The following is a 26,202-nucleotide window of genomic DNA, read 5'->3' as shown; positions in this document are numbered from 1 at the left end:
CAAATCTACAAAGACACTGTTGTTCGTCCATCAGTCTCAATGATGACCTTGACTTCAGTTTTGTGGCTCCTGGAGTGGCTTGTCAGCCCTCTTTTTGCCCTGAAGTATCTGCCACAAAGACACTAAACACTGAGTAACAGGCAGAAAATTGTTAAATTGTGCTGAATTTTCTTTAACCATTTCAGGTTGTTCATATTTGTTCAGATTATTGACATTTTATTGTTACAGGATAGTTTGTAAATGTAAGTATTTTCATAATTTAATGTTATTTTTTACACTAAAACACAGACAAAAATTTGACAAAGACAACATTTTGTCATTTATAGGCATTGTGTAATATTTTTTTCACATCAAACCAAGAAGAACATGGAGTCATTATTTTTTGTAGGTTTTTATGTTATTATTTTACTTCAGATCATATTGGTCTGTATGTGGAACCTGAACTAAAATGAATTTGACAGCCTTGACTGTGGAATTTTGCACTTTGCAAATTCATCCCAGGGGCCGCATTGGAACCTTTGGTGGGCCGCATTTGGCCCCCGGGCCGCATGTTTGAGACCCCTGCTTTAGACTGTTTGTGTCAAGTCTGTTGGTCCTTTAGGGGCCCCTGCTGGCTTAGGGGCCCCAAGCAACTGCCTGCCTTGCCTAATGGCAAGCAGCACCACTGTAAATACGCAGTACCAAGTTAGACCAGCATGCACCTGGGTGGGCCTATGTTTTTTTTTTTTTTACCAGACAATTAGACAGTCAGATTACCAGTCATTCACAGACAGATAGACAGACAGGATAGCAGAGAGACAGCACAAAAGGCCTTAGTTGTTGTTTGCCTGCAAAATCCTGAAATAAACCACTTGAAAATACTATGGTATGGGCATTGTATTTTTGACTGTGTAAACCACAAACCCATGGTGCATCTCGTGGTTATTTGAGTTATGTTAAAGTCTTAAGTTCAGTCACTTATAAGTTGATTTAATTTTGATGACAAATAGCCGCTACATGATAAATATTCAACTGAGGGGATAAAACGAAATTGTTCAAAGTAAAAAAAAAAGTCGACAATAGCTAAAAGTGGGCGGTGGGACTTTTATTTTGAAATACAAACGACGGAAATTCCAAAGGGTCAAAACTGTGGTAAGGACTTCCGCGTTGTCACACAATCATACAAATCATCACCGATAGATAGTTTCTTAACCAAACACCTGTCGACAGTAAAGGTATGTACTTAGTAGTTATCGCCATGTGTTACTGTCTTCTTAATCTAATGTTGTGTGTTACTGTTCTCTATTCTTGACTAATATTCACGTGTCTAGTCACCTGGATGTCGGCTGAGGATGCAATAATTCACACAGCTAGCTTGCTAATGCTAGCTAACTTAATGTTATCACCAAGAGGAGTGGTTACTGTGTACTTTGATTACTCCCACGGGGATTTTGACCTTATAGACTATCTACACACCCTTGAAAGAAATAGTTGGATAGAACATAATGGCACAGAATTTGGCTGCTGTGGTTTATTTGTTGTGCTTAATGAAAGCCCCGGTTCCTCATGAATATTCGGTTTTGTGTGGTTTGTTTGACAGGAGCGTCCCTGCGCAACCAAAACAAAAGCGGACGGTGTTGTAATGTCAGCCGACTGCACCGCTGACTGCTGCCTCCACCATCCCCATCATGTCTTTGGGCGACAGCCCTCACCTGCTGCTCGGCAGGATCCGCTTCTTAAACAGGTGCATTGAGAGTTTCAGAAAGAGCGAGCCGGTGCCGGAGTCTGTGTTATGTCCCCAAAGAGGTGTGCTATAAAGTCTGCAAGGATTCATCGTCCACCTCCTCTGCCTCGTCGGGCCCATCTAGTTCCAGCTCTAGCGTCGGAAAAACAGTCATCTCCGTCTTTGAAAGTCCGCATCAGGCTCCACACAGCAAAGTTATGCAAATACACCTTAGAGCCAAAAAAAGGGACCTGTATCCGGACAACAGGGGAGGAGTACTGTAACAGCCAAGGCCTCTGGTCAAAATCAATAAGGTAAGACTTTCTCCTGCATCCAGGCTTCACATGAGCTCTAAACTGAACTATCTGGAGGCACTGATCTGGGTTTGCTTTTAATACACATACTACTCCTTTTAATGTGTGTAATTTGGTTTATGTATTTGTCTGGCTTGATCAGTGCTTTAATAATAATAATGGATGAAATTTCTATAGCGCTTTTCAAGGCACCCAAAGCACTTTACATTATTGATCCACGCTCACATTCTCTCTGGTGGTGGTCAACTATGTTTGTAGCCACAGCTGCCCTGGGGCAGACTGACAGAAGTGTGGCTGCCAATTTGCGCCAAAAGCCCCCTAACTACCACCATACACCAGTGTCACTGACACTGGTGTATGGTGGGTGAAGTGTCTTGCCCAAGGACACAATGGGGCATGACTAGGAGAGAATGGGATTCAAACCACCAACCCTTTGGTGACTGACCTTCGACCCGCTCTCCCTCCTGAGACGTGGTCACTGTGTGGGTGTTTCAGTTGTCCTCAGGGCTGCAGTGCAGATGAAAAATTTAGAAACCTCTGGTACAGTGTATTAAATGGTAACCTTTATGTTTGATAGTGTAAATGAATGGGTTCAGCAGTTCAGGTGTTGTGGACTGACATTGCGGCAGTTTTTACCCTCGGCCCTTGCTGCAGGGTATTGTCATCAGTTTGTTGTCCGTCTGTCCGTATGTGCTAAAACTTTGGTGTGGGCTGAAGGCTAAGGGTTTTCAAGTGTGGGCATGTTATGTTTAATAATGTGTCTGTAAAATTTGATGAGTGATTATAGAGAAAATGCCTGTTAAATTTTCCTCACAACCCAAAATGTTTGGGTATTTGCCACCAACGCTGTCTCATTAAAGATTTTCACTTGAAGAACTGATATGACAAGAAAGCCTTAGGTATCACCACATCTGGCAAAGTGCAGCCTCCCTAATTTCAGCCCAAGTTCTTTGAAATGCTTTTAGTTTAGTTTTTTATGTATTTATTTATTTTCAAATAGCAGTTTTGTTTATCTATCAATTCATTGATTAATCATTGTAGTTCTAATGTCAACATTTGGTTTGTTCCACTGAAACTCAATAAAAAATAAATTGTGTTGAATTCATGGAAAGAGTTTTAGTGTAGTTTGGAAATTAAATTAAATTATCTTCACATGAGTTTTAATCCTGAAAATAAAACCTCATGGTGTTGTAATGAAATTCACCGTCTCCCAGAGAGGGTTTTTCCCTCATTGCAGTCTCCTACTTGAACCTCTTACAACATAAATAGTGTTATTGCAGAGTAATTCATCATTTGGATTTAACATGCGGTAGATTATTTCATATAATCATAGTGATTTTCATGTTTGTCTGTTTCCAGGAGCAGCTGGAGGAGCACCGGCCGGGTCAGGAGCTGGAGGAAGGCTGGATCCTGGTGTGTAAGCACACAGAAGGAGGCGACAGACTGGTCCCGGTCGAATCACCAGAGACTGTCAGCGGACAGCAGCAGCTCTTTGGCCATGACCATAAGCCCTGTAACAGGTGGGAACGGTGGTGGATGTACAGAATGCCCTTTACCTCGGCTCCAAACCCAAGTGGCCGAGTGTGACGATGCTGCTGTCCAGAAGCTGAGTGAGTGATCTCAGGGAACACCTCCAAACATTTCATGTGTTTTCCCAGCAGATATGTGAAGAGCAGGTCAAATGTCTTTGTTTATTACATTTCTAAGGTACGTTCCCCCCACCTGGACATATGAATGTGATGAGGACCTGGTCCACTACTTCTATGACCACATTGGTAAAGAGGACGAGAATCTGGGCAGTGTGAAGCAGTGCGTGACCAGTATCGATGTTTCTTCATGTTCGGTTGGTGCCATCAGATAAACATATGAATATCTTGCATTTTCACCCTGATGCTTAACTGATGTCTTCAGAGGACTTATGTAGCCACATGTATTGTAAGCAGATGGTGTAATCATCAGATTCTGTTGATATTTACTCATAGGAGGATCCCAGTGGGGCAAGCTGTCTGACAGACGGTGATACGGAAACCTACTGGGAGAGCGATGGTTTGCAGGGACAACACTGGATCCGCCTCCACATGAAGAGAGGCACCGTGGTTAAGTAAGCTGAGTCTGACTGATTATAAGTCCTTTACTACATGTTCATCAAGGATGGATGGGATTCTGCTTATGTAACATCTTGACATAACATGCTTATCGCTAACAGATTTATTGTATATAAATTACTTCCTCTTCTGTCCCTCCAGTAAGCTGATACTGACAGTGGACTCTACAGATGATACTACATGCCAAAAAGAGTCACAGTGTTTGGAGGAGAGGGAGATAGCTTGAAGAAGTTGAGTGATGTCACTATAGACGAGTGAGTTTTTTAAAGAATCTTTTCATAATATAAAGTCATTTACAAATACTTTACGTATTATTAGTAAGTGCGGATGCACTTTTTGAAAGGAGGGAATGGTTTATTTGAAACAGCATGTGTTTTGTTTTGTCTCAGCAACCTAATTGGAGAAGTGTGTGTCCTAGAGGATTGATATCCCACTTACCAGTAATTGAGATCCGGATTGAAGAATGTAGGGGTAAGGATGATCAGTGTTTCTTTAAATTACTTAACCACTCAATTTTGTGTAAATACAAACATTTGTAAACAGACATTTGCTTCTTTTTGTCACAGTCAAGTTTATTTATATAGTACATTTAAACCAACCCAGAGTACTGTACATTACTGTAGATACAAATACAAGATATACTAAAACTGAGTGTGTTTTAGTGATGTAAACCACTCATGATGTTTTTTTTTTCTTTCTTCTGTCTTTCTCAGATGAGGGAATAGACGTCCGGATCCGAGGCTTGAAGATCAAGTCGTCATGTGAAAGGGACCTCGGCCTGAACGCTGACGTTTTTCAGTCCTCTAACCTTGTGCGCTACCCACGTCTGCAGGGCACCCCGCCTGATGTCCTGTATCGCAGAGCTCTAGTTATCCAGAGGTAGGACTGCACTGATCAGACTACCCATGTTTTCAAGTCCCTGACTGCATCTGCTTCACCTCATTTCACATCAAAGTTTATTTACACACAGAAAAGCGAGTGGTAGGTTTTACTATAATCCAAATGGATTGCTTCTTGTGCAGGTTTATTTGTCTTCTGGACAGTGTGCTTCCTCACCTGGTGCCAGCCTGGGACTACAGCCTGGGGACTTTCAACCATATTAAAGTGAGTTGAATAATACATAATGTTACAAGAAATAAGCAACAGGGTCTATACATGCTGTGATCCTTGGATTTTGGTATTAATAAACAAAAAAAAGTCTTTATTTAATCCAAGTTTAAATAAAACAACCGATATTTTTTAATTTGTATTTGCTAGTGATTTTTGTTTTTTCCTATAAAATAGAAAATGAAAATCCCACAATTGCTCATCCCTTTTTTACCATGACGAAGAAAATGCCCTCCTTTCAGATTTTTTTCATCAGTGGTTTCTTGAAAAATGATGTATTGATCAAAATACACACAGACCCAGCAACAAGCATGATTATAGAAGTTATAAAGCCTTTTTTTTTTTTAATATCACCAAAAATGGAATGATATCAACTTATCACACAGGTTAAGATTTCCAAATCAATAATCTAAGCAAAACAATTGTTCACTACTAGTTAAAATTTAAGCCTTCCAAAATCTCTGTGTGTCAGCAGCTCATGCAGATAGTGCACTAATCCACTTTACCTTATATATTGTGCATCTTCAACTCATTGTACTGTGTAAATCTGCTCACTGAACTTGTCCACTCTCTGGCGCCCTCTAGAGCATTAAGCAGTTTCTGCTGCTGTCAAAGCGTCGCTCAGCTCTCTCATCCACAGTGCCTGAAGGACTCAGAGACGAGTAAGCCCAACTTCATGCCTCGCCTCTACATTAACAGACGTTTGGCCATGGAGCACCGGGACAACCCCTCCCTGGACACCAGCTGCAAAAACGCTGTGTTCAATCAGGTAAAAACTGTTACCATGAAAAGAGGAGCATAACCATTACCCTCCATGTGATGTGTTCTAATGATAAGATAAGATAATAAGATAAGATAAGATAAGATAAATAAGATAACTTTACTGATCCCACCATGGGGCAATTTCACATTTGAGAGACCAACATGCAACACCCAGTGGAAGAGAAAGACGGGTTGAAAAAAACACAATTGAGAGTGAATTATAAAGGAAAATGTGATATTTGGTATGTATATTGGCTGAAATTTGCTTAGAGGTCTTATTTCTGTCTTTGTGCATAAGAAATCATATAAGTGAATCCCCAAAGGAACTTTGTGTTGGTAAATGCAAGTTATGCAAATTTCAGGATTTAAGTTCTGTTGCCACATGTTGATGCTCATATGAACTATGTTTTCAGCTCAAAAATGTCCAATTTCATCACAATTAATGCTATATTTTCATGTCACAAATGGCCAAGCTATATTTTAATTGAATTTACCTGAAAGAAATATTCTATTCTTTTAGATTCCCCAGTTTTTCTTACAAGATTCTATCCTACATATCACATGTTTGATTTTTACAGGTTGTAATATGGAGTATGGTGCTGATCCATCCTGCTTATGTTACGCTAATACATACATTAAGAATGTCACATGTCACTTTTTAAATCAAAAGTTTTCTAATAATAAGCATTTTTATAAAGAAATAACAATTCTATATTGTTATTTACTCTTTAGTATGATGATAAACTATACAATAAATAATTCTGATCCTAGTTTTTGCACAGGGATCATTGTGGAAACGTGACATGGCTGCCGAGCATCAGTATGATGGGATCTGTAACAACCATGTCACATCCGTCCACTGCCACATTTAGTGTTTTTGTGTCAGCTGTTATTGTTTTAGATCCACAATACTAACATTTATGAAGAGGAGAATTAGCATAGTAAGTATATAAGTTTATTACTAATAAAGTACTGGTACTGACCAGATCATCATGGTAATGTCACGTCGTCCACCAGCAAAAGTTTTCACATACACGTGCTATTCAAAATCCAATATTTCTGAAAATATAGCTTCCACTGTCAAATAATATCAGTAGTCTGTGCACAAATGTATTAGCATTATTTCAACACAGTTCTATGCATTTCTTACAACTTTTTTTTTTTTTTAACAAAAATGGCCACTCATTTGACCCCCTAAGTAAATTTTAGCCGATATAAATATTTATATAAGTAGAGAATTAGAATGAAACATTTTAAAATTTTGTGCAGATACATGAGGTTTTGTTTTCTTTTATTTGTCTTGTTGCAGGTCTATGAAGGCCTAAAGCCATCTGACAAATTTGAAAAGACTCTGGATTATAGGTGTGTTTTTTTTTTAATGTCTTTTATCGGACTCATGTTTGGCCCATTTCTTGCCAAAGGTAACTCTGTAATGTTTTCATGTTGCATCATCAGATGGCCTTCTCGCTACGACCAGTGGTGGGAATGTAAGTTCATAGCAGAAGGAATTATTGATCAAGGTGGAGGATTTCGGGACAGCCTGGCGGACATGTCAGAGGAGCTTTGCCCCAGTTCTGCTGAGTGCCCTCTACCTCTGCCCTTCTTCACTCGAACATCCAATGAGGTGATCACTCACCTGCTATTGAAATAATTACAAGGACCAAATGATAAACAGCCTGGTTCATTATTGCATCTGTTTTTTATCCATTTGCAAACAAGTGATACAGCTTCCTTCTTCCATCTGTAGTCAGCAGAGTCCCACACACATTGTTATGGGATTGGTTACATATTAAAGACTGGCTGATACTATTGAGATCAGATGTGAAGTTAGCAAAAATGCAGAAAAACCTTTATTTTATTTTCTGAAGAAAACATATTTTTCTAAAGCTATTGCGTATCTTGTTTTTAAATGCAGATCTTATTTAAGCAATTCCACTTAAAAACAAAGATCTTCATTGTTATTTCAGTTTCAGTATCAGTTCTGTCTCCCTAATTACTTATGATTTCTGTCACCGTTCCTACACAAATCATAAAGGTTGAACCCTAAGAAGTTATAAAAGAAGATGAGGAGACAGCATTTCCTTGATATCCAATTAATGGTCTTTTGCTGATCTCGCAGGGCTCTTTAGAGGCCAGAGATTACTACGTACCCAACCCGTCCTGTAAAGAGTTTCACAAATAGATGGATTGGCCAGCTCATGGGAGCTGCTCTGAGAGGAAAAGACTTTCTGGTGAGTGTTGGTTCACCTGCTGCAGCCTGTTTGAGTCACTATTAGGCAAACGTTTGCAAACTGAGGGGTAGCTTAACAGATCACATCTAGTAGAAAGTAAAGATATGATGTGATTCTCAGACTTTTTTTTTCGCTGTTTCCTCTCCTGCAGGTCTTGGCTCTGCCGGGGCTTGTGTGGAAGCAGCTGACAGGAGAGGCTATCAGCTGGAGTAAAGAGTTCCCTGCTGTCGACTCAGTCCTGGTGAGGGTTTAAATGTTTTTACATCTACAGAGTAAAGATTAACTCCCTTTATGGTCCCTGAAAGGGAATTTGGTCTCTTTTTTACCCACCTAATATACACACACAGAGCACCTAGCATTAGCAATAGCAATAGCACATAGCGCACACATTAGGAGCAGTGAGTTGTCATGGAAGGTTTTCTGGACCAATTCCACATCTTCATCAGTATTGTGCCACCAGCAGAATTAGCCCATATGTACTCGCTTTTAATGGCAAATTAATCATACAGTGTAAATGTATGATTTGTATGTGGTCTTTAAAAAACGTTAAAAATATAAAGTCTGAATTTTAGGACTTCACATATCCTAACATTTTTAAAATGCAGTTTTGGAAGATTTTGAATTTTTATTTGATTATGAAATGAATACATGGCTGAATTGAAATTACAACATTTTCTCAGGTAAAACATTTCATATGTATTGTGAGTAAAACATGGGTTTATGGGATTTGCAGATTATTGCACTAAGATGTTATTTACATGTTACATAGTGTCCCAACTTTTTTCTTTTTAATTGTGGTTGTACTTTCATTAAGTTGTATTAATATCACTCTTGCATTTAAATGTTTTTTTTATGTTTATTTTCGCAAAATTTGAGTAGATCACATTACAACAAACTACAAAAGTCAAATCAACTACCTCGTGATATTGTGATGTGTGCCAACATGGCATCTCCCTTCCTCAAAAATAGTGTCTTCAAGCGGCATTAATTTCAGGTGTTTCTGTAAGGTCAATGAGAACTTGTGAACAATGCATTTAATACTTAAAACTGCTGAAGGTAATGAACTTAAGCTCTGCTGTACCTTGTGCACCTTTGGGTACAATGGCATCAGACTTGCAGAGAAAGTTAGAAAAACATAAAGCCCTCGTTAAAATACAAAGTATTGTTCTGTGTGCAATCAGGAGTCCAGTATGAACTTGAGATAAGTCTTAAATTATATTCACAATGGCCTTTAAAAGGTTTAAAAAGTTGTTGAAACCCTGATCTCAGACACTTTACTTTAAGTGAGATGGGCTGTTTTACTTTGATGAAATAATTCACAGCATATTCAACTTTGTTACTGTTTTTAACAGGCTGTGTACAGTCTTTTCTCAACAAAGTAGGTCACTGTATCGATGTCATCTTGGTTATGCATTCAGGTAAACCTTTTGGACGCAATGGAGAACATGGACCAGGAGACGTTTGAGTTCAGGTTTGGCGAGGAGCTGGTTTACACGACCCTGCTCAGTGATGGCCAAATGGTGGAGCTCATACCCGGGGGAAGTAATGTGGCAGTTCGATACGAGGACCGCTGTGAATTCATCCATCTGGTGCAGAAGGCCCGGCTGGAGAGAGCAAGCAGCAGGTCCGACATTTGTCTCCTCTTGTGTTTACTGTGCCTTGGACGAGTCTGTGTTGCAGCAGAAGGTTCTCTTTGGTAACACACCAGGTGTATGTGTGTTACAGATTGCAGCCATGCAGGCAGGGCTGCTGAAGGTGGTTCCTCAGGCAGTTCTGGACCTGCTCACCTGGCAGGATAGAAAAGAAAGTGGTGGAGACCCTGAGATCACTGTGGAAGCCCTGAAACGTCTCAGTGAGTATACAACCTGTAATTTGACTGCATTTGTGCTTTGAAATGGGAACTCCCACAAATACATATGCAATTAGGACAGGCATAAAAATAACTGTGTCCATGCCTTCCCAGCACTAATTACCTCCGCCAAGGAGGTTATGTTTTTGCCAGGGTTTGTTTGTCTGTCTGTCTGTTTGTTTGTCTGTCCGTTAGTGTGCAACATAACTCAAAAAGTTATGGACAGATTTTTTTGTGCTTTGACACTTTAGTAAATGTTAACAGTATGTTTTTTTGGGCCAAACCACAGTGGTGAAGCACAGCAGTAGAAAATCACACTTTAATTTCAGAGAACTCCCTGACATGAGGTCTGAACAGTGAAGTTGAATGATCACAGTAAAAGGACAATTCCTCTTATTTCTCATTTTTCTTGTCTTGCATTTGGTGTTTTTAGACATCCATTTCTTAAATGAATAGCGAATTCACAGAACATAAACAAGATCAAATTATCTAAGGTCAAGCTGTACATAAGTTGACCTGATAATAGACAATCGGCTGGAAAAAAAGAATTTACAGCATGCATATTTCTTTTTTCCCACCAGCACGTTATGAGGACCTGGAGCAGAGCGACGTTCGAGTGCAGTATTTGTGGAAGCACTAACTAATTTCACTAACGGTCAGTTTATACACACAGCAGAATAAGATCAACATGTCTTATAAACTGCACATATTAAGTCGTCCTGTGTTTGTGCTGAAACATAAACTTCTCTACTTATATGTTAATAATGACTGAGGATGGTTTTAAATCCTGTTTTCAGAGGATCGCAGCAGGTTTCTGAGGTTTGTGACTGGTAGAAGCAGACTTCCCGCCCCCATCTACGTCTTTCCTGACAAACAAGGGTAAGTGTTTCCACAGGAGAATTACTCTGTCAATGGTGAAATAACAGAATATAGAACAGATAAAATATGTCAGTTGTCTGTTTTTAAATTGCTCTCTTTTCTGGTCTAGCTCTGAAACAACAGATGCACTTCCACAGTCCTCCACATGTTCCAGCACGCTTTATTTACCAACTATCCAAGGTACAGCCATACAGCAGCTGATTGTGTTTTTGTATTATATTAGTGATACAAAGAGGGATTCCTCTTCTGTTTCCCACAGTTTTTTTCAAATTTTTTAAAGGTTAAAGATTTTTGGGATAATATTTATTTGGGAAATACAGAAAAAACTACCTGACACACTGGTTTAGTGAGAACCCAATATTTGTGTTAAATTTTGTTTTGACCAGAATTTAACATCAAATGCTTCAGTATCAAACTTTGAAAGTCTCCCTTATTTCACTCACTGTATATTCTGAGCATTCCTGAAGCTGATAATTAGTTACAGAAACGCGAATGTTAAACTATATTTGATATTTGGCTCAGACAGACTTCGTAGCAGTCGAGCAGCAGCTTTTCCATAGTAACAAATTTGTACTGAACAAAGTAATTTATAACTTGTAGAGGACAGAACAAGCAAGGATGATGAAGTAACATGTTTTAGTGGTGGTGTTTTTAGAATTTGATGCTGTGCTACACTGTGCCACTCACTGTCTGTGTAAATAAGAAATTTTAAATGTGTATTATTTCTATTCTTCTTGACAGCGCAAAAGTTTGTGAAGAGAAGCTGCGTTATGCTGCATACAACTGTGTAGCCATAGATACAGACATGAGTCCCTGGGAGGAGTGATCTCGCTTTGCTGCTTCACTGACATAACCCTGCACACTTTCAGTCCATCGCTGTTGACTGGAAGAATCTTGCCAACTATATCTAAATAACTGCCAATTAATCATTGCTGTATATAATAAAGAACTATATGGAAATATGGAAGTGACTTTTGTGTTGATTTGTTGAATTGACTTGATAGATTCATAAATAAATTAAAATGTGTTTTGGTAAGGTGTTCTCATAACACTCAGTGCTTAACTAATTGAACATAGGGCAGGTTGATATTTAGAAACCAGAATTAGCATCAGAACAGTTATACCTGGGTGTAAAATTTGTTATGATTATTTATGATACTATTGGTGTTAAATAGATGATAGACATCTATAGCTAACCTGTCTGTAGCATTTAGCAACATTAAATCATTACATCATGAGACATGACAGTATAACAATTACCAGTCAAGTACAATATACAGGGACTTGTAAACCAAAATATGTTCTAACAGAACAATACAGTAACCATGAGAAAATAAAAGCATCTGATTTTTGAAAATTGAAAACGTTTGATGAAAGGTTTAGATTTTTCTTGTCAGAAATGCATTTAATACTGTTGACATATTTGCTGTACACTACCAGTCAAAAGTTTGGACTCACCTTCTCATTTAAATGGCATGAGATGGACCACAGATAGCCGACAAGTGCTCAGCATCACTGGGAACTCCTTCAAGACTGTTGGAAAACATTTCAGATGACTACCTCATAAAGCTCATCAAGAGAATGCCAAAAATGTGTAAAGCAGTAATAAAAGCAAAATGTAGATATTTTGAAGAATCTAAACTATAAAACATGCTTTGAGTTATGTCACACTTTTTTTTAACTACATAATTCCATATGTGTTCATTCATAGTTTTGATGCCTTCAGTGAGAATCTACAATATAAATAGTCATGAAAATAAAGAAAAATCAGGTGAGTCCAAACTTTTGACTGGTAGTGTATATTCCAGTTGTGGATATTACTATGTACATATGTGTGGTCATGTATTACAGAAAAAAAAGTCTGAATATTGTAAAAGTGCTATTGGATCATCAATCTGTTTTGTTCTGAGTGTGTGTGTGTGTGTGTGTGTGTGTGTGTGTGTTAAAATGGTTAACAAATGGTTAAATAGTGTTTAACCTTTTCATGCATAGTGGTCACTACAGTGGACAGTTATTCTCCAGCTGTTCTCTTGTATATTCATGGGTTTTATTGTTTTAGTTCCATATCAGCCAACACAGTGGACGCTCATGCATCATCCCATAAACTGCAATTCAGTCCATTACTGTAACTTTGCTGTTCTTGATAAACCTGATCTGCAGTAACATGTTTGGGTGTAAAGCAACTGTTAATTGTTATTAGACTGTAATTAATGGTTGTTGTTTTTTTTAACAAAAAGTTTTGGGTTTTTTTTGCATATTATCTCCATGAAGTGAATAATAAATAATATTAGAGTATGTTTAAATGTGAGAAAACATTTGATTAATAGCATTAAAAACGTTCTTATTGCATAGTTTTCCATTTCACTTTCTGATATTAGGATTTAGGTTTCTTTGCTTCAAAAATTAAATGCATGATCTCTGGCTGAGTGGACATTTTTGTAACTCCTTAAAAAAAAAAAAAAAAAAAAAAAAAAAAACCTTGATCACCTTGGTTTTTCATGCCTTAGAGGAACAAAAACACTTATGAAAAATTGACAAAGGTTCCATAATTCATGCATGAAAGGGTAAAAATACTCTAAAATGAATGCCAAATATTACAGAAAGACACTCAATAAGAATGAAGAGTTTCAAAAAAAACTTTACAATTACATCAAAAGGTGAATTAATCATATTACATGTATAAGTAGAAACCACAGTAGAAGGCTCATTGCGTATTGTTACAGTTCAGGGACGCGCGTGAGTTTGTGAAAGCAAAATCTCATCTAAATACCGTTCGCTTGTTTGTGAATTATCGCGAGAACACGTGGCTTCAAACCGCCCCATGAGCCTTTGCGATTCCTCTTTCTAGCCGGCGCCTGAGAATGGGTACGTGTTTTCTTGCTGGGGTTGGAGAGAGAATCCTTGTCCATCTGATGGTTTATCGAAGGAAAATTCCTATAATGGTTTGACTTGTTAAAGATAAATGTTGTCTGAATATATGTAGCTTTAACTTGGCTGTATGCTGCAGGCTGACTTTATGATTATTAAGGAATTTGTAAAGGATGTCTGAAGTGCCCCAAGATGGCTGCTCGTTAGCCTTACTGTTAGCTACTGATGCTTAACTTCTCTGAAAAATTGTAACTTTTAGTGCAGCCTGGCCTCCTCAACTAAAATTTGGCGTTACGTATTTAAAATGTTCCATGTGTTGAGGCGGAATGGTTGTGATAAATACATTGTTGTGAGAGTGGTAGGCTCATATGGACTCCGTGTTAGCACTAGCTTGCAGGCTGGATGTGATCTTGTCATGCTGCTCTCCCATTTTACAGTATACTGAATGTTGGGTTTTTGTTAAGGCATAGGCTATAGATTTTTACATTGACTCACAAGTTGTATCTACAGGGAACTGTGCACATATTTGCAATTCTTAATTAGTTTGATGTGGAATATGCTATTAATTGGTTAGTTTGTTTTGCCATGAATAGCTATAAAGGCAGAATAAATTTGTTGTTCACCAATATTACATTCATAGGTTAAAGTCCTGCTGGAGGTGTGGTAGGTTATTAACAGGAGCAAAATGTATTCTTCAAATATAGCTTCATTCATCCATGCATGGAGTTTTCCTTGAGCAATATGATGATATCCTTTTTGCGGATTCCTAAGTAAAATTGCGGACAACCCTACCTTGGAGAACTGATTGCTCAAGTATAAAAAGATATGCTGAAGTGAATATTGAGTGGTGAGTGAGATAACAAGTGGTTTCATCTTCCCAGGTATCTCAAGGGACAACTGGCATAAACGCCGCAAGACCGGTGGTAAACGCAAGCCCTACCACAAGAAGAGGAAGTATGAGCTTGGTCGCCCTCCTGCAAACACAAAGGTAAACAATGGCTACTTGTACAAGTAGTAGGCTTAATGTGGTGTGGCGTGAGTGATGAAAACTTGACCTTAGGTAGGTCTTTTTTGGACCGTTTTGGTTCAAAGCTTTGGACTTGCCAATGTTAGGACTTGTCATAGTTACACTGACACGCTTCCATTCATCCTCTTGATAGTTTAATTTACTATTAGGGAATCTGAGAATTTTCTGAGTTGCCTGTTGATCTACAATCAGCACTAACTTAATGTATGTCATCAGATTGGACCCCGTCGTATCCACACAGTGAGGGTCCGTGGTGGGAACAAGAAATACCGTGCCCTGAGGCTGGATGTTGGCAACTTCTCATGGGGCTCTGAGTGTAAGTCTTCCTTCATAGTTTAATATTGTTGTGCTGTGACTTTTTTAAAGTGCACATCTTTCAATGAAGATAACTTTGTCCAGTTTGCTACTGAATGCAAGTGGTGATAATAAAGACTCTGAGAAAGACCTGGTGAACATACACTTACCATTGTGATGTGTACTAATCACATGTTGACATGTGAAAGTGTACCTTTTTTTAATTAGGATCTTATTTTGCTCACAGGCTGCACACGCAAGACCAGGATCATTGATGTGGTCTACAATGCCTCCAACAATGAGCTGGTCAGAACCAAGACCCTGGTGAAGAACTGCATCCTGCTTGTTGACAGCAGCCCCTTCAGGCAGTGGTATGAGGCTCACTATGCCACTCCTCTGGGACGCAAGAAGGGAGCCAAACTGGTATGTAGGAAAAACAAAACTGTTCACCTGACAATGGCATGAAGACCTTACATTCAACCCTTCCTTTTATCTCACTGAATTCAATAGATTGGCACATTTACCTTTATCAGTTAAGTTTTTTTATATAAGCTGTCTATGGTCCCTGTCTTTCCATGAAGATAACTTTGTCCAGTTCTGCTACTGAATGAAAGTGGTGATAATGAAGACTCTGAGAAAGACCGGTCTATTTTCAGCATTTACCCCTAAGTGAAGTGTAGACAATGTACCATGTTCCTCTAATTGAGCTTTGTCCTTCTGCTGTAGACTCCTGAGGAGGAAGAGGTCCTGAACAAGAAGAGGTCAAAGAGGACCCAGAAGAAGTATGATGAGCGTAAAAAGACGGCTAAAATCAGCTCACTTTGGAGGAGCAGTTCCAGCAGGAAAACTGCTTGGTGAGTCCCAACATGGATTTTTTTTAACTGTAGTTGTACTCCTACTGATGATGCTTTTCAAACAGCTGTTGCTTTGCCACAAACTCTGAGGGGACCTGTCAAGATCTGTATTTTTGTTTTAAGTGAAAGAAATTGTAGTGAGGATATTTATTGCATGACCCTCCTTGTACCTCTAGGAACTTAATTGTATGCATCCTTGCATGTTTGTCTGTAATGGGAAACTCATGGAAAGGCATAGCTCATTTTTTAGCCAGTCTATTTTAAACTCCACAAGTGTTTCTGCAAACATGCTATATTGGCTTTAGTCCTTTGAAACGGTGCAATGATTGTGTGTATACTCTAGTTTTGCCTCTCTGAGTTTCCATGTCCAGTTTTCACTGATGTCTATTCCCTTCCTTGCAGCTTGCATCGCCTCCAGACCCGGCCAGTGTGGCAGGGCAGACGGCTACATCCTGGAGGGCAAAGAACTTGAGTTCTACCTGAGGAAGATCAAGGCCAAGAAAGGCAAATAGATGCACAGCTGTTTGATACGTCAATAAAATCAAAATATACCACAACTCACTACTGTCAGTGCCTCACTGTGTCCGTACTTCGAAAAATTACATTGTGTTAATGTCACATGGTGGTAAACATCAGTGTTTCACAACATGTGTAGAGTAAGTCAGGTTAACTTCAGCATTTGCTTCTCTGGCAAAAGCACACAGACTGTACCAGTTCTGCCTTGGTTTGGGACTCAGCTTTAAATGTCAGTGTGAGCCATTGTTTTGGGTTCTGTACTCTAGGATCATCATTCAAATTCAATTTGGACCATTGATTGTAGTACTGGAGTTTAAACTCGACAGGAAATACAGGCAGAATTTGATCAGTCACTGTGGTGCTCATGAGTCTTTGAGAGTTGTCTAGTGTCATGTGATTTAATATGAGACCAGAAACGTTTTTGTAGTTTCTGCCGCAGAGGGAATCTTGGGTCAGTGTAATATGAATAATGCTCATCTGGTGTTGATGCAGAGTGCATAAAATTTATAAACTGATACGTGAGGAGAAGTAGGTGGTGGATTTATTTATTTAACCACAAAGTACCATTGAGATTAGAAATCTCTTAAGCAAGGGAAACCTAATTTGAAACAATACTTAACCAAGTAGTATGGGGCGTCATGGTTAAATACTTCAAAAAAAACAAAAAAAAAACTTCAAAACACTCTGAACTACAAAAATGCTTTTAGTGGCAGTTTTCTCATATGTGTTTTGGCATGCCACATATACGTGTGTACTCACTAATAATATTAACACCACATGTCCATATTTTGCATGTAGGATGTAATGTGAAAAGGCACATTTGTCTACTATTATTTTGTTTTGGGTTTTTTCTCAATTATATTTTTACCTTGTTTGTTTTATGAGTATTTGGCTATTTTTTTATTACTATTCATGCATTGTAATTATGGTGGTAATATCAAGAATCATGATTTGACAATATATTTATCACTACTGCGCCATGGACAGAAGGAAGTGTGTCATATAGGACTAAGGGCAGGAGGATGAGGGATGGAAAGAATGGGCAGTGTTTAATGCTTTGAAATTAAATGTTCAAATGTTCAACATAACTTAGATCTACATCAAAAATGATAAATATGTAAAAACAAAAAAACAGAACCACATCAATATGATCATGTTTCTGATGCTTTGCCATCTGACCCAGAACACTCTCTCACTTGGAAGTTCCCCTACACTTAAAGGCTTTACTGTAATCCTTGGATCTCATTGTACAGAATGATATCTGTACAGAGTTGTGTGCTTGTCAGGGCTTTTCATTGTCTTAGCCAAAATGAGAAAGTCTCTTCATACTCACCCAAAGCTTATGCATAACCTTAAAATTAGTCACATACACTGAAAAATAGTCGTTTACATTGGTAGTTTTGGGCTTCCCCCCTGAAGGAGGTGGAGACCATTATGATCAATATGAGTATTTTATTTTGTCCTACAACGTATCTAGCAGCCATTTCTAAATATAACAGCTTAAATGGGTGCATTTTAATGCTCAAAAACCTTAATCACCGGTGACCAAAATCACCTACTGATCTTTAACCCTGTAAAGCCTGAACCATTAATCATTGACAGAAAATTCCAGTTCTTTGAAGCTGGAGTCTTCATTGGTCCTTCTGAACCACCAAAACATTTTTTCCAAATGTCAATTTCCATGTATGTATTGTTTGAGTTTCAATGTTGTCTCATATTTGATACATCGGGTCTCAATGCTCAAATATTATTATTTTTGAACAAACAAAAACATAATATAACACAAAAATGTCTAACAAATTGGTAATTCCTTTTCAAAATTGTCAAAGTTCTGCCTCTTTCCTCATTAATAACAGTCTTGTCATGTCACTGGAAAGGCCTCTGGTGAATGAATTCCGCCCCCTGGTGGATTATCTGTGTATTGCATTTATCTAATTGTATATATCTGGTTTTTTCAAGAAAAAAATAGCACACTCATCATGTAGAGGGCTTCAAAACTCATGTATCAAATATAATACGTTGCAGCAGCGTTAACTGCGGTAAGAAATGGAAGAATAATAGAACATACAAGAAAGAATAAAAATACACCCAATAACATATAAATAATTAATAAATAATACATATACTTTCATCTCTGGAGGTTGTGGCATCTTTGTGAGAAAACACAGCCAGGAATCTAAGCAAAGCACCTGATGAAAAAAGGTAATACTCATATAGGGCAGTAGTTGACAATCAGGATTATTATTTAGTTTGGTATTTACAAAAATTACTTAAACATCATACCACCACATATACAGATGAAACTAATAGAACTGGTAATGGCAGATTGTCCTGTAATTTCCACTATCAAGACAGTTTTAGCAATCAAAACATGACATTTTATTAGTAAAAACAACGTGTGTAAATGGGTCATTGCACTGAAAGACACTGGTTGTCCGGTTTATTCAACTGGAATTTCTGTTTTTCGCACATCTAGGGATGTTCTTACGTTGTTCCTAGGTTACCATGCGATTCTTTACACAACTGCATCTCCCTTTTTCATAATTTCAATTGAATGGATTTCGGGTATTTCACCGTCCGTCTTGAGGGCCCCTCTCAACTCAAAACTCTTAACAGTAATGCCTCACAACCCCATCCCTCGCTCTGCATGGTCAGGCCCCCCATTATACTGCCGACTTGTTGTGTACCTACTCCTCAGGGTGCACCCTTAGGTCTTCAGGCCAGAGCCTCCTCAAGGTCTTGAAGGCTCATTTTAAAACCCGGGGAGACCTGTCCTTTCAGGCTGTAGCCCCCAGATTCTGGAATGACCTGCCCCTGTCCCTCTGTGTGGTCGACTCTGTGGACTCTTCTAAAAAGCAACTCAAGACGTTTTTATTTAGGAAAGCTTTTGGTTGATGGATTTATCCTTTTTATTTATTTTATGAAATTATTCTTATGTTGTTTTATTGCACCCATTTTATGTACAGCACTTTGTGATTTTTATCTGTGAGAAGTGCTTTATAAATAAACTTTACTTACTTACTACTTACTTTCTAAAAAATAACATCTATGTATAAAAGGATAGTATAAATATTATAGCAAAATTACATAGGTTTTGTATGAGTGTATATATAAAAATGCATAAATTGTGGAAATGTCTCAGTGTCAGTGTTGATAAGAGCCGTCTGAGTTTTCTAAATGCGAGGGAAATGAGCATCAGTGCCTCCCTTTATATTTTGAGCATAGGATGCACTAGAGCCTCCTTAACAAAAGGAGACCAGGGAATGTTGTACCATAATATAAGGTGGTGGCAACATCAGCTGAATGGACTTTTTTACAACTGTAAACTGGGTCTTAACCTCCTAAGACCCAAGAGTTTCACAGCCAGCTTTATACAGAAAAAAAAGAAAAGAAAGAAAAGAAAACTGTCCACCACAAAGGACATTCCATAAAAATTTTAAAAAACTGCATCTGAAAAAAACTGTTGCATCATGATGTTTCCAATGGTAGGCGCTTATTTAATAAAAAACAAAAAAAGCTTGTACTTTGCTGACATTTCCTTAAGCAAGAAGGGAAATGCAGATGAATCTGGCTGAGAATAAAGTATTTATGGGATATAAATGTTATAAATTTAGGCAGATCATATTCTTTAATTCCATATGTAATCCTAAGAATGATTACATGTACCTTATATTACATGTACCATAGCTTTATGCTTATCTTGCATGGATGAGCCCATTTCATAGTCATGTATTCTACATCCATGCTTACAAATATCAGTGGACAGCAGGCTGACACTGAGGGACTGGCTCTAGGTACTATTTTTCAGTTACAACCATGAAAATTAATACTTTATTAAACGCCATTAAATAACATTACAACTGATAGGGTGAAGCAAAATGCACATTTTCTAGTCCATCTTCACAAAAGTGTAGTGTTACCACAGCTGAACCACATAACATCTGTGTAGTTTAAGTGTAGTTGGACTCTCTTAACCTCTAAGGTGTCTTTTCCTAAGGCCTGTTGAATTCACCTTCTTGACCCCGTGACAGTAGATAAAACAAGTAGGTAAGAAGTTATTTTTTGCACTTCTTGGATAGACCCTTAGCCTTTGTCAAAATGGAATGGGACACAGCACTTCGCACTTCTTCATATCAGTCAGTTAAAAAAGATTATTTTTTCTGCACAAAATTTCAAAGAATTTAAGGTTTCACCACCTACGTTACATAAAATTGTCAACAGATTCAGGGAGTCTGGAGAAATCTCAGTATGCAAAGGCCAAGGACAGAAACTGCTGTTCAATGTGTGTGACCTTTGAGCCCTCAGGTCTTAATTTGTGCGTGTAAAAGATGAAAAAAAAAAACAAACAAAAAAAAAACATCCAGACTATTGTAAACAGAGTAAAAGCAACATCTGTGCAATGCAGTAAAAGTTGAATTCTTTTGGGAGGGGGTTAAAACAGCAATTAAAAAATGATTTCAAAAAACATTCCAATGGATATGGTACTTTTTTTGTTTTAGGACTGTATCCAAAAAGTCACAAATACAACAAAAGTGAACAAATATAATAGATATGTGTCTTTTACACGCCTAAAGATCCATTGCAATGTTTTGGAAAAAGATCAGCTGGCTGAGTGTTACAAACTGGGTGAGGCAAATGTTGACAACAGTTCCTTTGGAGAGACTGATGTACATACAAAAAGGAAGGCAGAACATGTTTGAAAAGATATGAGAACCTTTTAAGGTGTATGTTATAAGTATCGATTTAGCAAATGACAACGAGGAGGAATAAGTATTCAGTTGTATAAACCTCATAACAGGGTTAATGAGTTCAAATATCTGTATTGTAACAGAGCATTAAATTGTGCACAAACGTTTATGGCTGAGAAGCTTGTGATGTGTATGTGTATTATTTATTTATTATTATTATTATTTTTTTTTTTTTTTGGCTTTGTTTTTGTTTACAACACTTGTAATACAGGAGGTGCCTTTGTTAGAAGGCACAGGTCTACATACTTGCAATAACTATATGTATATTTACAAGTGTATGTGTATGTATAGAAGAAAAAAAATGTCAATAAATGTATTGTTTAAAAAAGCAACATCTGTGATGGTGGTGCGGCTGCTTCGGTGTCCACATGCCTTAACATGTCTGTTACACTTTAGCAGCAAAACTGTCGGTTGAATTCATACCAAGTTGGGTTTTTAGATTGCCAGTGACCCAGAATAGATGTCATTTCATTTCGGGAAAAGTAGGTCAAAGTTAAATTTTAAAATGATTTTCTTCCCCTTATAATCTTTACTAAAAATGGGTGAAATACATGCGAGGGGCAGGGTTTGTTTTGTCTGTCTTATTTTTCATTTATCATATGCAAATCTCTAACTTTTGTGGGTGTATGTGTATAAAAGTCACAGAATGTGGCTTTTAGAAAAAAATTGTTTTGTCTTGTGTTTTACAGTTTCTACAGTTGGTGAAGACTTATAAGTATGGAGAAGAGGTGCAAAGAGATTGCGGATTACCTGTCTGGGGGGAAATACCCAGATGGGTATAATAATTATAAAAATTGAGTTTAAGATGATATGCAGAAAAGTTTGCACTGAAGGGTGAGTAGGCAAAGGTGTATTCAAATATATCTACATTTTGGTAAAATGTCTTTTGTTTATATGTACTTTATGAATGTTCACTACAGAAGGACAGCTCTTCTTTGGGAATAGAAAGGTGATCCAATCCCCAGAGAAGCAAGATCACTTTTCAGTGAATTTCACACATCTACAATTGGCGGGCACACAGGGATAGTTAAAACAAGAGCAGCAATATGCCTCCAGATTTTACTGGCATGGCATGTCAGTTGATATTGACAGATGGGTATGTGCTTTATTCTGTATCTTGTAATGAACTCATTTTGTTCAGCCATGGTTAGGACATTATTAATTTGACTTGTTTATCATGACAAATAACAGTTGTTTCTTTAAGGCCTTGGAATGCGACAGGTGCCAGAGGACTGGCAAATCTTTGACTGCTACACAGCCATTACAAAGCCTAAAGGTATATTTTTACAGTGCTATTGTGGTGTAAACAAAAAAAACAACTAAAGATAATTCTGGTGTTTATTATATGCATTAATCAATCTTCACACTGGTGAATAAAAGTACGTATCTTCGTCTAACTCCATGATTGGATTTGCTTTTGTAGGTGTCTGCTGTCTGGGAGTTGGTTGGGATAGACCTGACGGGACCTCTCCCAAAAACTGAGGATGGCTGTCAGTACATCCTCACAGCCACCGACTATTTCTCAAAGTGGGTTGAGGCATTTGTTTTAAGAACCAAACTGCCTTTGAAGTGGCACAACGCATCTGCTCTATTATTTATAGGCATGGCTGCCCCAAAAGAATTCTTTCCAATCAGGGAAGAGAATTTGTGAATGAGGTACGTGAATAATAATTATAATATTTTATTTTGCAGTTTTCAGAAATGTAAATACATAACACATAAACAAAGGCTCAGATGTGTGCAATAACAATTAATTTAACTAGCCAGTACTTACTGGAGTGAGGGGCAGAGGACAGTCAGTTGAAAATGGGATTCAGGAATTGTTCTTATTTAATAGTCTTTAATCTGTTATGATGTTTCAGCTCAACAACAGCGTCTGTGCCGTCCTGGGGATTGAAAGGAGCGTTACAGCTGCATATCATCCTCAAACAAATGGCCGGGATGAGAAAACCAATGACAACATAAAATGGCAAGTTGTTTATTTCCAACCTCACACCTACACATGTGTATCTCTCTCTATACCCTCACCCCCAACATATCTCTCATATTCACACAAACACTCCACACATTGATTTATCAGCACTCCCTTCTAACACATACAGTTGTGTGTCCACAGTTAACTTAACACATGCATGCACTTAAGCTCCTGCACATTTGGAACAGACTAAGTTGGCGTTCCTTAATTTATATATGTATTTGTACCCTTGTACTTCTTAGAGCTCTTACAAAACTGGTGAATGATGAGCAGAACAACTGGGATGTGTTCTTGGAGGCAACATTATTTTCATTAAGGTCAAGGTCCACACAAGTACAAAACACTCCCCTTTGTTACTGATGTACAGGATGTCAAGCCTGTCCCAGAAGACAGTCTGGTTTTGTCTGTCTTTTATGTTGTCTGTTATTTCCTGTTTTATTTTGTTAAGTTTCCCTCGTGTGTCTTGTCTGATGTCTTTACTTCCTTTCCCTGATTGTGTCCACCTGCTCCTGATTACCTGACTCCACCCTAATTTGTTCCACCTGTGTCTCATTGTCTTCCCTCCCTTTTGTGTATTTAAGACCTGTCTTTTCCCCTTGTCAGTCGCCAGTTCGTATTTTCCTTGTGTTAAAAAACTCCACTTCCTGGTTTTGGAGGGTCAGGACCTAACCCTCACCCAACCCTTTAAGAGGAAGAGTCAGGCCCAGACCATCCTCTTTCCTTTGTTTGACTGGGAGCATTTGGCCTGAAGAGAAGACAGACTTAAATGCACAGACTGGATGGATGCATAATGAGTGAGTTGTATTTTGTGTTATAGTTAATTGAATATCTTGAAAGTGTTTGGAATTGTTTTGTAATAGTTATTGTTTCCCTTTGTTTAAGCTTAAAATCATCCGATCCATGTCATCCTATCCAAATCATCCTACCCATGTCAACACCAGAACTGTTCACCTGTATATAATCAACCTGAAGAGAGAATAAGCATTTCAATCAAAGCAATCCCTGACCACTTATCATATCTAACCGTATGCCAGTGAAGAAGTTCTAATTATTACAACACAAATCAGCCCTTTTCATCAACCTTCATAGTTTTTTACACCTTGTGAGATACTTACCAGCGTTTTTGATCCTGTCTGTCTGTCTGCCTACCTGTTTTTTGACCCGGTTTGCCATCTCGTTTTTGCCTGTCTGCCTTATCCCTGTCGGTTTTGTCTGCCTCATTCTGACCTCCTGGTTTTGACCTCCTCGCCTGTTTTTAACAGTACATGAGCTAGCCTGATCCCTATGTCCCGTTGCCTGTTTGACTGCCTTCCCGTGTATGACCTGTTTCCGCCACTGACCTCCCTCTGCTTTTCCCTAGTCGGGGTTCCGACGCGTACCACCGATCCGGACGGAGGGTTCTCGTCCGTCCCCGGTCCAGTGTACTAAACTTGAGAAGAACCCGGTGTCCATTATCCTCAAGATTTTGTTCATTATCATTTTCATTGAACTGTCAGTGAGCTTGGTGTTTAATAAACACTGAACTTTTACATCTGTCTCTGGATCTGCATATGGGTTCAGTTCTCGTACTCTGAGCATTACACGGGAGGGAGGCAGTTTCCCCTCTGAAGTTCCTACTGACATGCCGGTGAGTATATTTTTAAAAGATTGTAGAAACAATTGTAATGGCTTGTTTATCAGTAGTTTTATTGAATACAGCTGTTTTGTTTTTGTTTTTTTGTTTTTTTTTTTGTTTTTTTTACTACAGCTTTCCACAATATTGATTGCTGAGGAGAACGCTTACTGCTCTTACTTAAAGAAGAAAGACATCAATGGAGACTGTAAAATAAAAAAACAACAGAAAACATCTCCAAGTCTCAGTAAAAACAGAAACAGGCCAATGAGAAGCGAGCTATGAAGAAGTACAAGAACATATTTTATTGTGCTGGACAGGAGGTACTTCTTTACAGTATGAGGAAGCGAGGAAGAATTGAGCCTGATTTTTCTGGACCGTATGTCATTAAGGACATAACTGGCAAGCAGGTTACACTGTCCAGTTTAGAAGGGGTTACATTAAAGAACCAATACAGTGTAGACCACATAAAACCTTATAAAAGGAGCCTCCCAGTTGACGGCCAAGTTCCCATTGAGGACAAAACCCCCCATGATATCAAATGCAGCAAAAGGTAAGTACCCTACTGTTGATTTCATCACATTAATACCAGTTCATACATATTCAGCTTATTAACTGAGAGCCATTTGGGTTTCAGTCCATTGCTTAAAGGACACGTTGACAAGACTACTTGCCCTTTCAGTGGTTTTGTGTAATCTATTATCTTTTATGGTGTAGGAGCTTTATTTAATAGAAGTTATGTCTGTCTAAGTGAGCTACCTTTACCCATAGTTGTATGAATAAGTAAATAATGGTGTTTCTAGAGTAGGAGCTTTATTTAATAGAAGATTCCTTCACCCATATTCATATGACTAAGTAATTAATGGTGTTTTTCTACAGTGGAAGCATTATTTCATTTTCAAATAGGTATATCGAAACGTAAGGTAGCATGTTTTGACGGGGTAGCGTCAATCGATAGACGTTGCTGTTGATATAGGCTACTGGTAGCTTACTTCAATGGAACAGCTCAACTCGACAGAACACCTGGCGTCCGGGGGCGGGACAACATCATGGCATTTATCCAATTACCGTCCAGTTTTGAGGCAGTGAAAAAACTGTTCCACTCAGTCCCATTGAAGTGCATGGACGCCGAGCGTCTACGGGCAAATGAACTGACCCTTGATCATATGAGAAAACAGCGCAACAGGAATGTATGAGAAGCATGGGCATTTTTAGCCCATTTTTTGGGGGTGCTGAAGCTCCCCTAAATTGATTCCCAGCCCCCCTAAAATATTTTAAGGTTGCTGAAATTTTTCTTTTTTCATGTTTACTTTATGTACATCCTTAACATGTTAGAAAAATGTCAAAACCTCATACAGT

The 26,202-nt window shown here is 38.3% G+C and overlaps 1 protein-coding gene, 3 non-coding genes and 1 pseudogene across 4 annotated transcripts; all 5 read left to right on the top strand.

Moving 5' to 3' along the window:
* Positions 1–1,193: 1,193 nt before the first annotated feature.
* Positions 1,194–11,916, top strand: LOC115436594 (E3 ubiquitin-protein ligase HECTD3-like; annotated as a pseudogene).
* A 1,828-nt stretch (positions 11,917–13,744) lies between these two features.
* Positions 13,745–16,549, top strand: LOC115436589 (40S ribosomal protein S8-like). Its single transcript, XM_030159478.1, is given in 7 exon segments — positions 13,745–13,814; positions 14,699–14,805; positions 15,061–15,160; positions 15,386–15,561; positions 15,865–15,968; positions 15,970–15,992; positions 16,395–16,549. Coding segments are annotated over 7 exon segments (624 nt in total). The 5' UTR covers positions 13,745–13,810; the 3' UTR covers positions 16,505–16,549.
* Positions 14,850–14,957, top strand: LOC115438040 (small nucleolar RNA SNORD46). The gene has a single exon (XR_003938018.1). It is a non-coding gene; the product is annotated as a small nucleolar RNA SNORD46 (small nucleolar RNA).
* LOC115438052 (small nucleolar RNA SNORD38) lies at positions 15,219–15,286 on the top strand. The gene has a single exon (XR_003938030.1). It is a non-coding gene; the product is annotated as a small nucleolar RNA SNORD38 (small nucleolar RNA).
* On the top strand, positions 15,709–15,777 carry LOC115438050 (small nucleolar RNA SNORD38). The gene has a single exon (XR_003938028.1). It is a non-coding gene; the product is annotated as a small nucleolar RNA SNORD38 (small nucleolar RNA).
* Positions 16,550–26,202: the final 9,653 nt, after the last annotated feature.

Source organism: Sphaeramia orbicularis, chromosome 17 (assembly GCF_902148855.1).
Source record: "Sphaeramia orbicularis chromosome 17, fSphaOr1.1, whole genome shotgun sequence".
Taxonomy (NCBI): domain Eukaryota; kingdom Metazoa; phylum Chordata; class Actinopteri; order Kurtiformes; family Apogonidae; genus Sphaeramia; species Sphaeramia orbicularis.
Note: the sequence above shows the minus strand (reverse complement) of the source record. Positions and strands in the feature narration are given on the sequence as shown.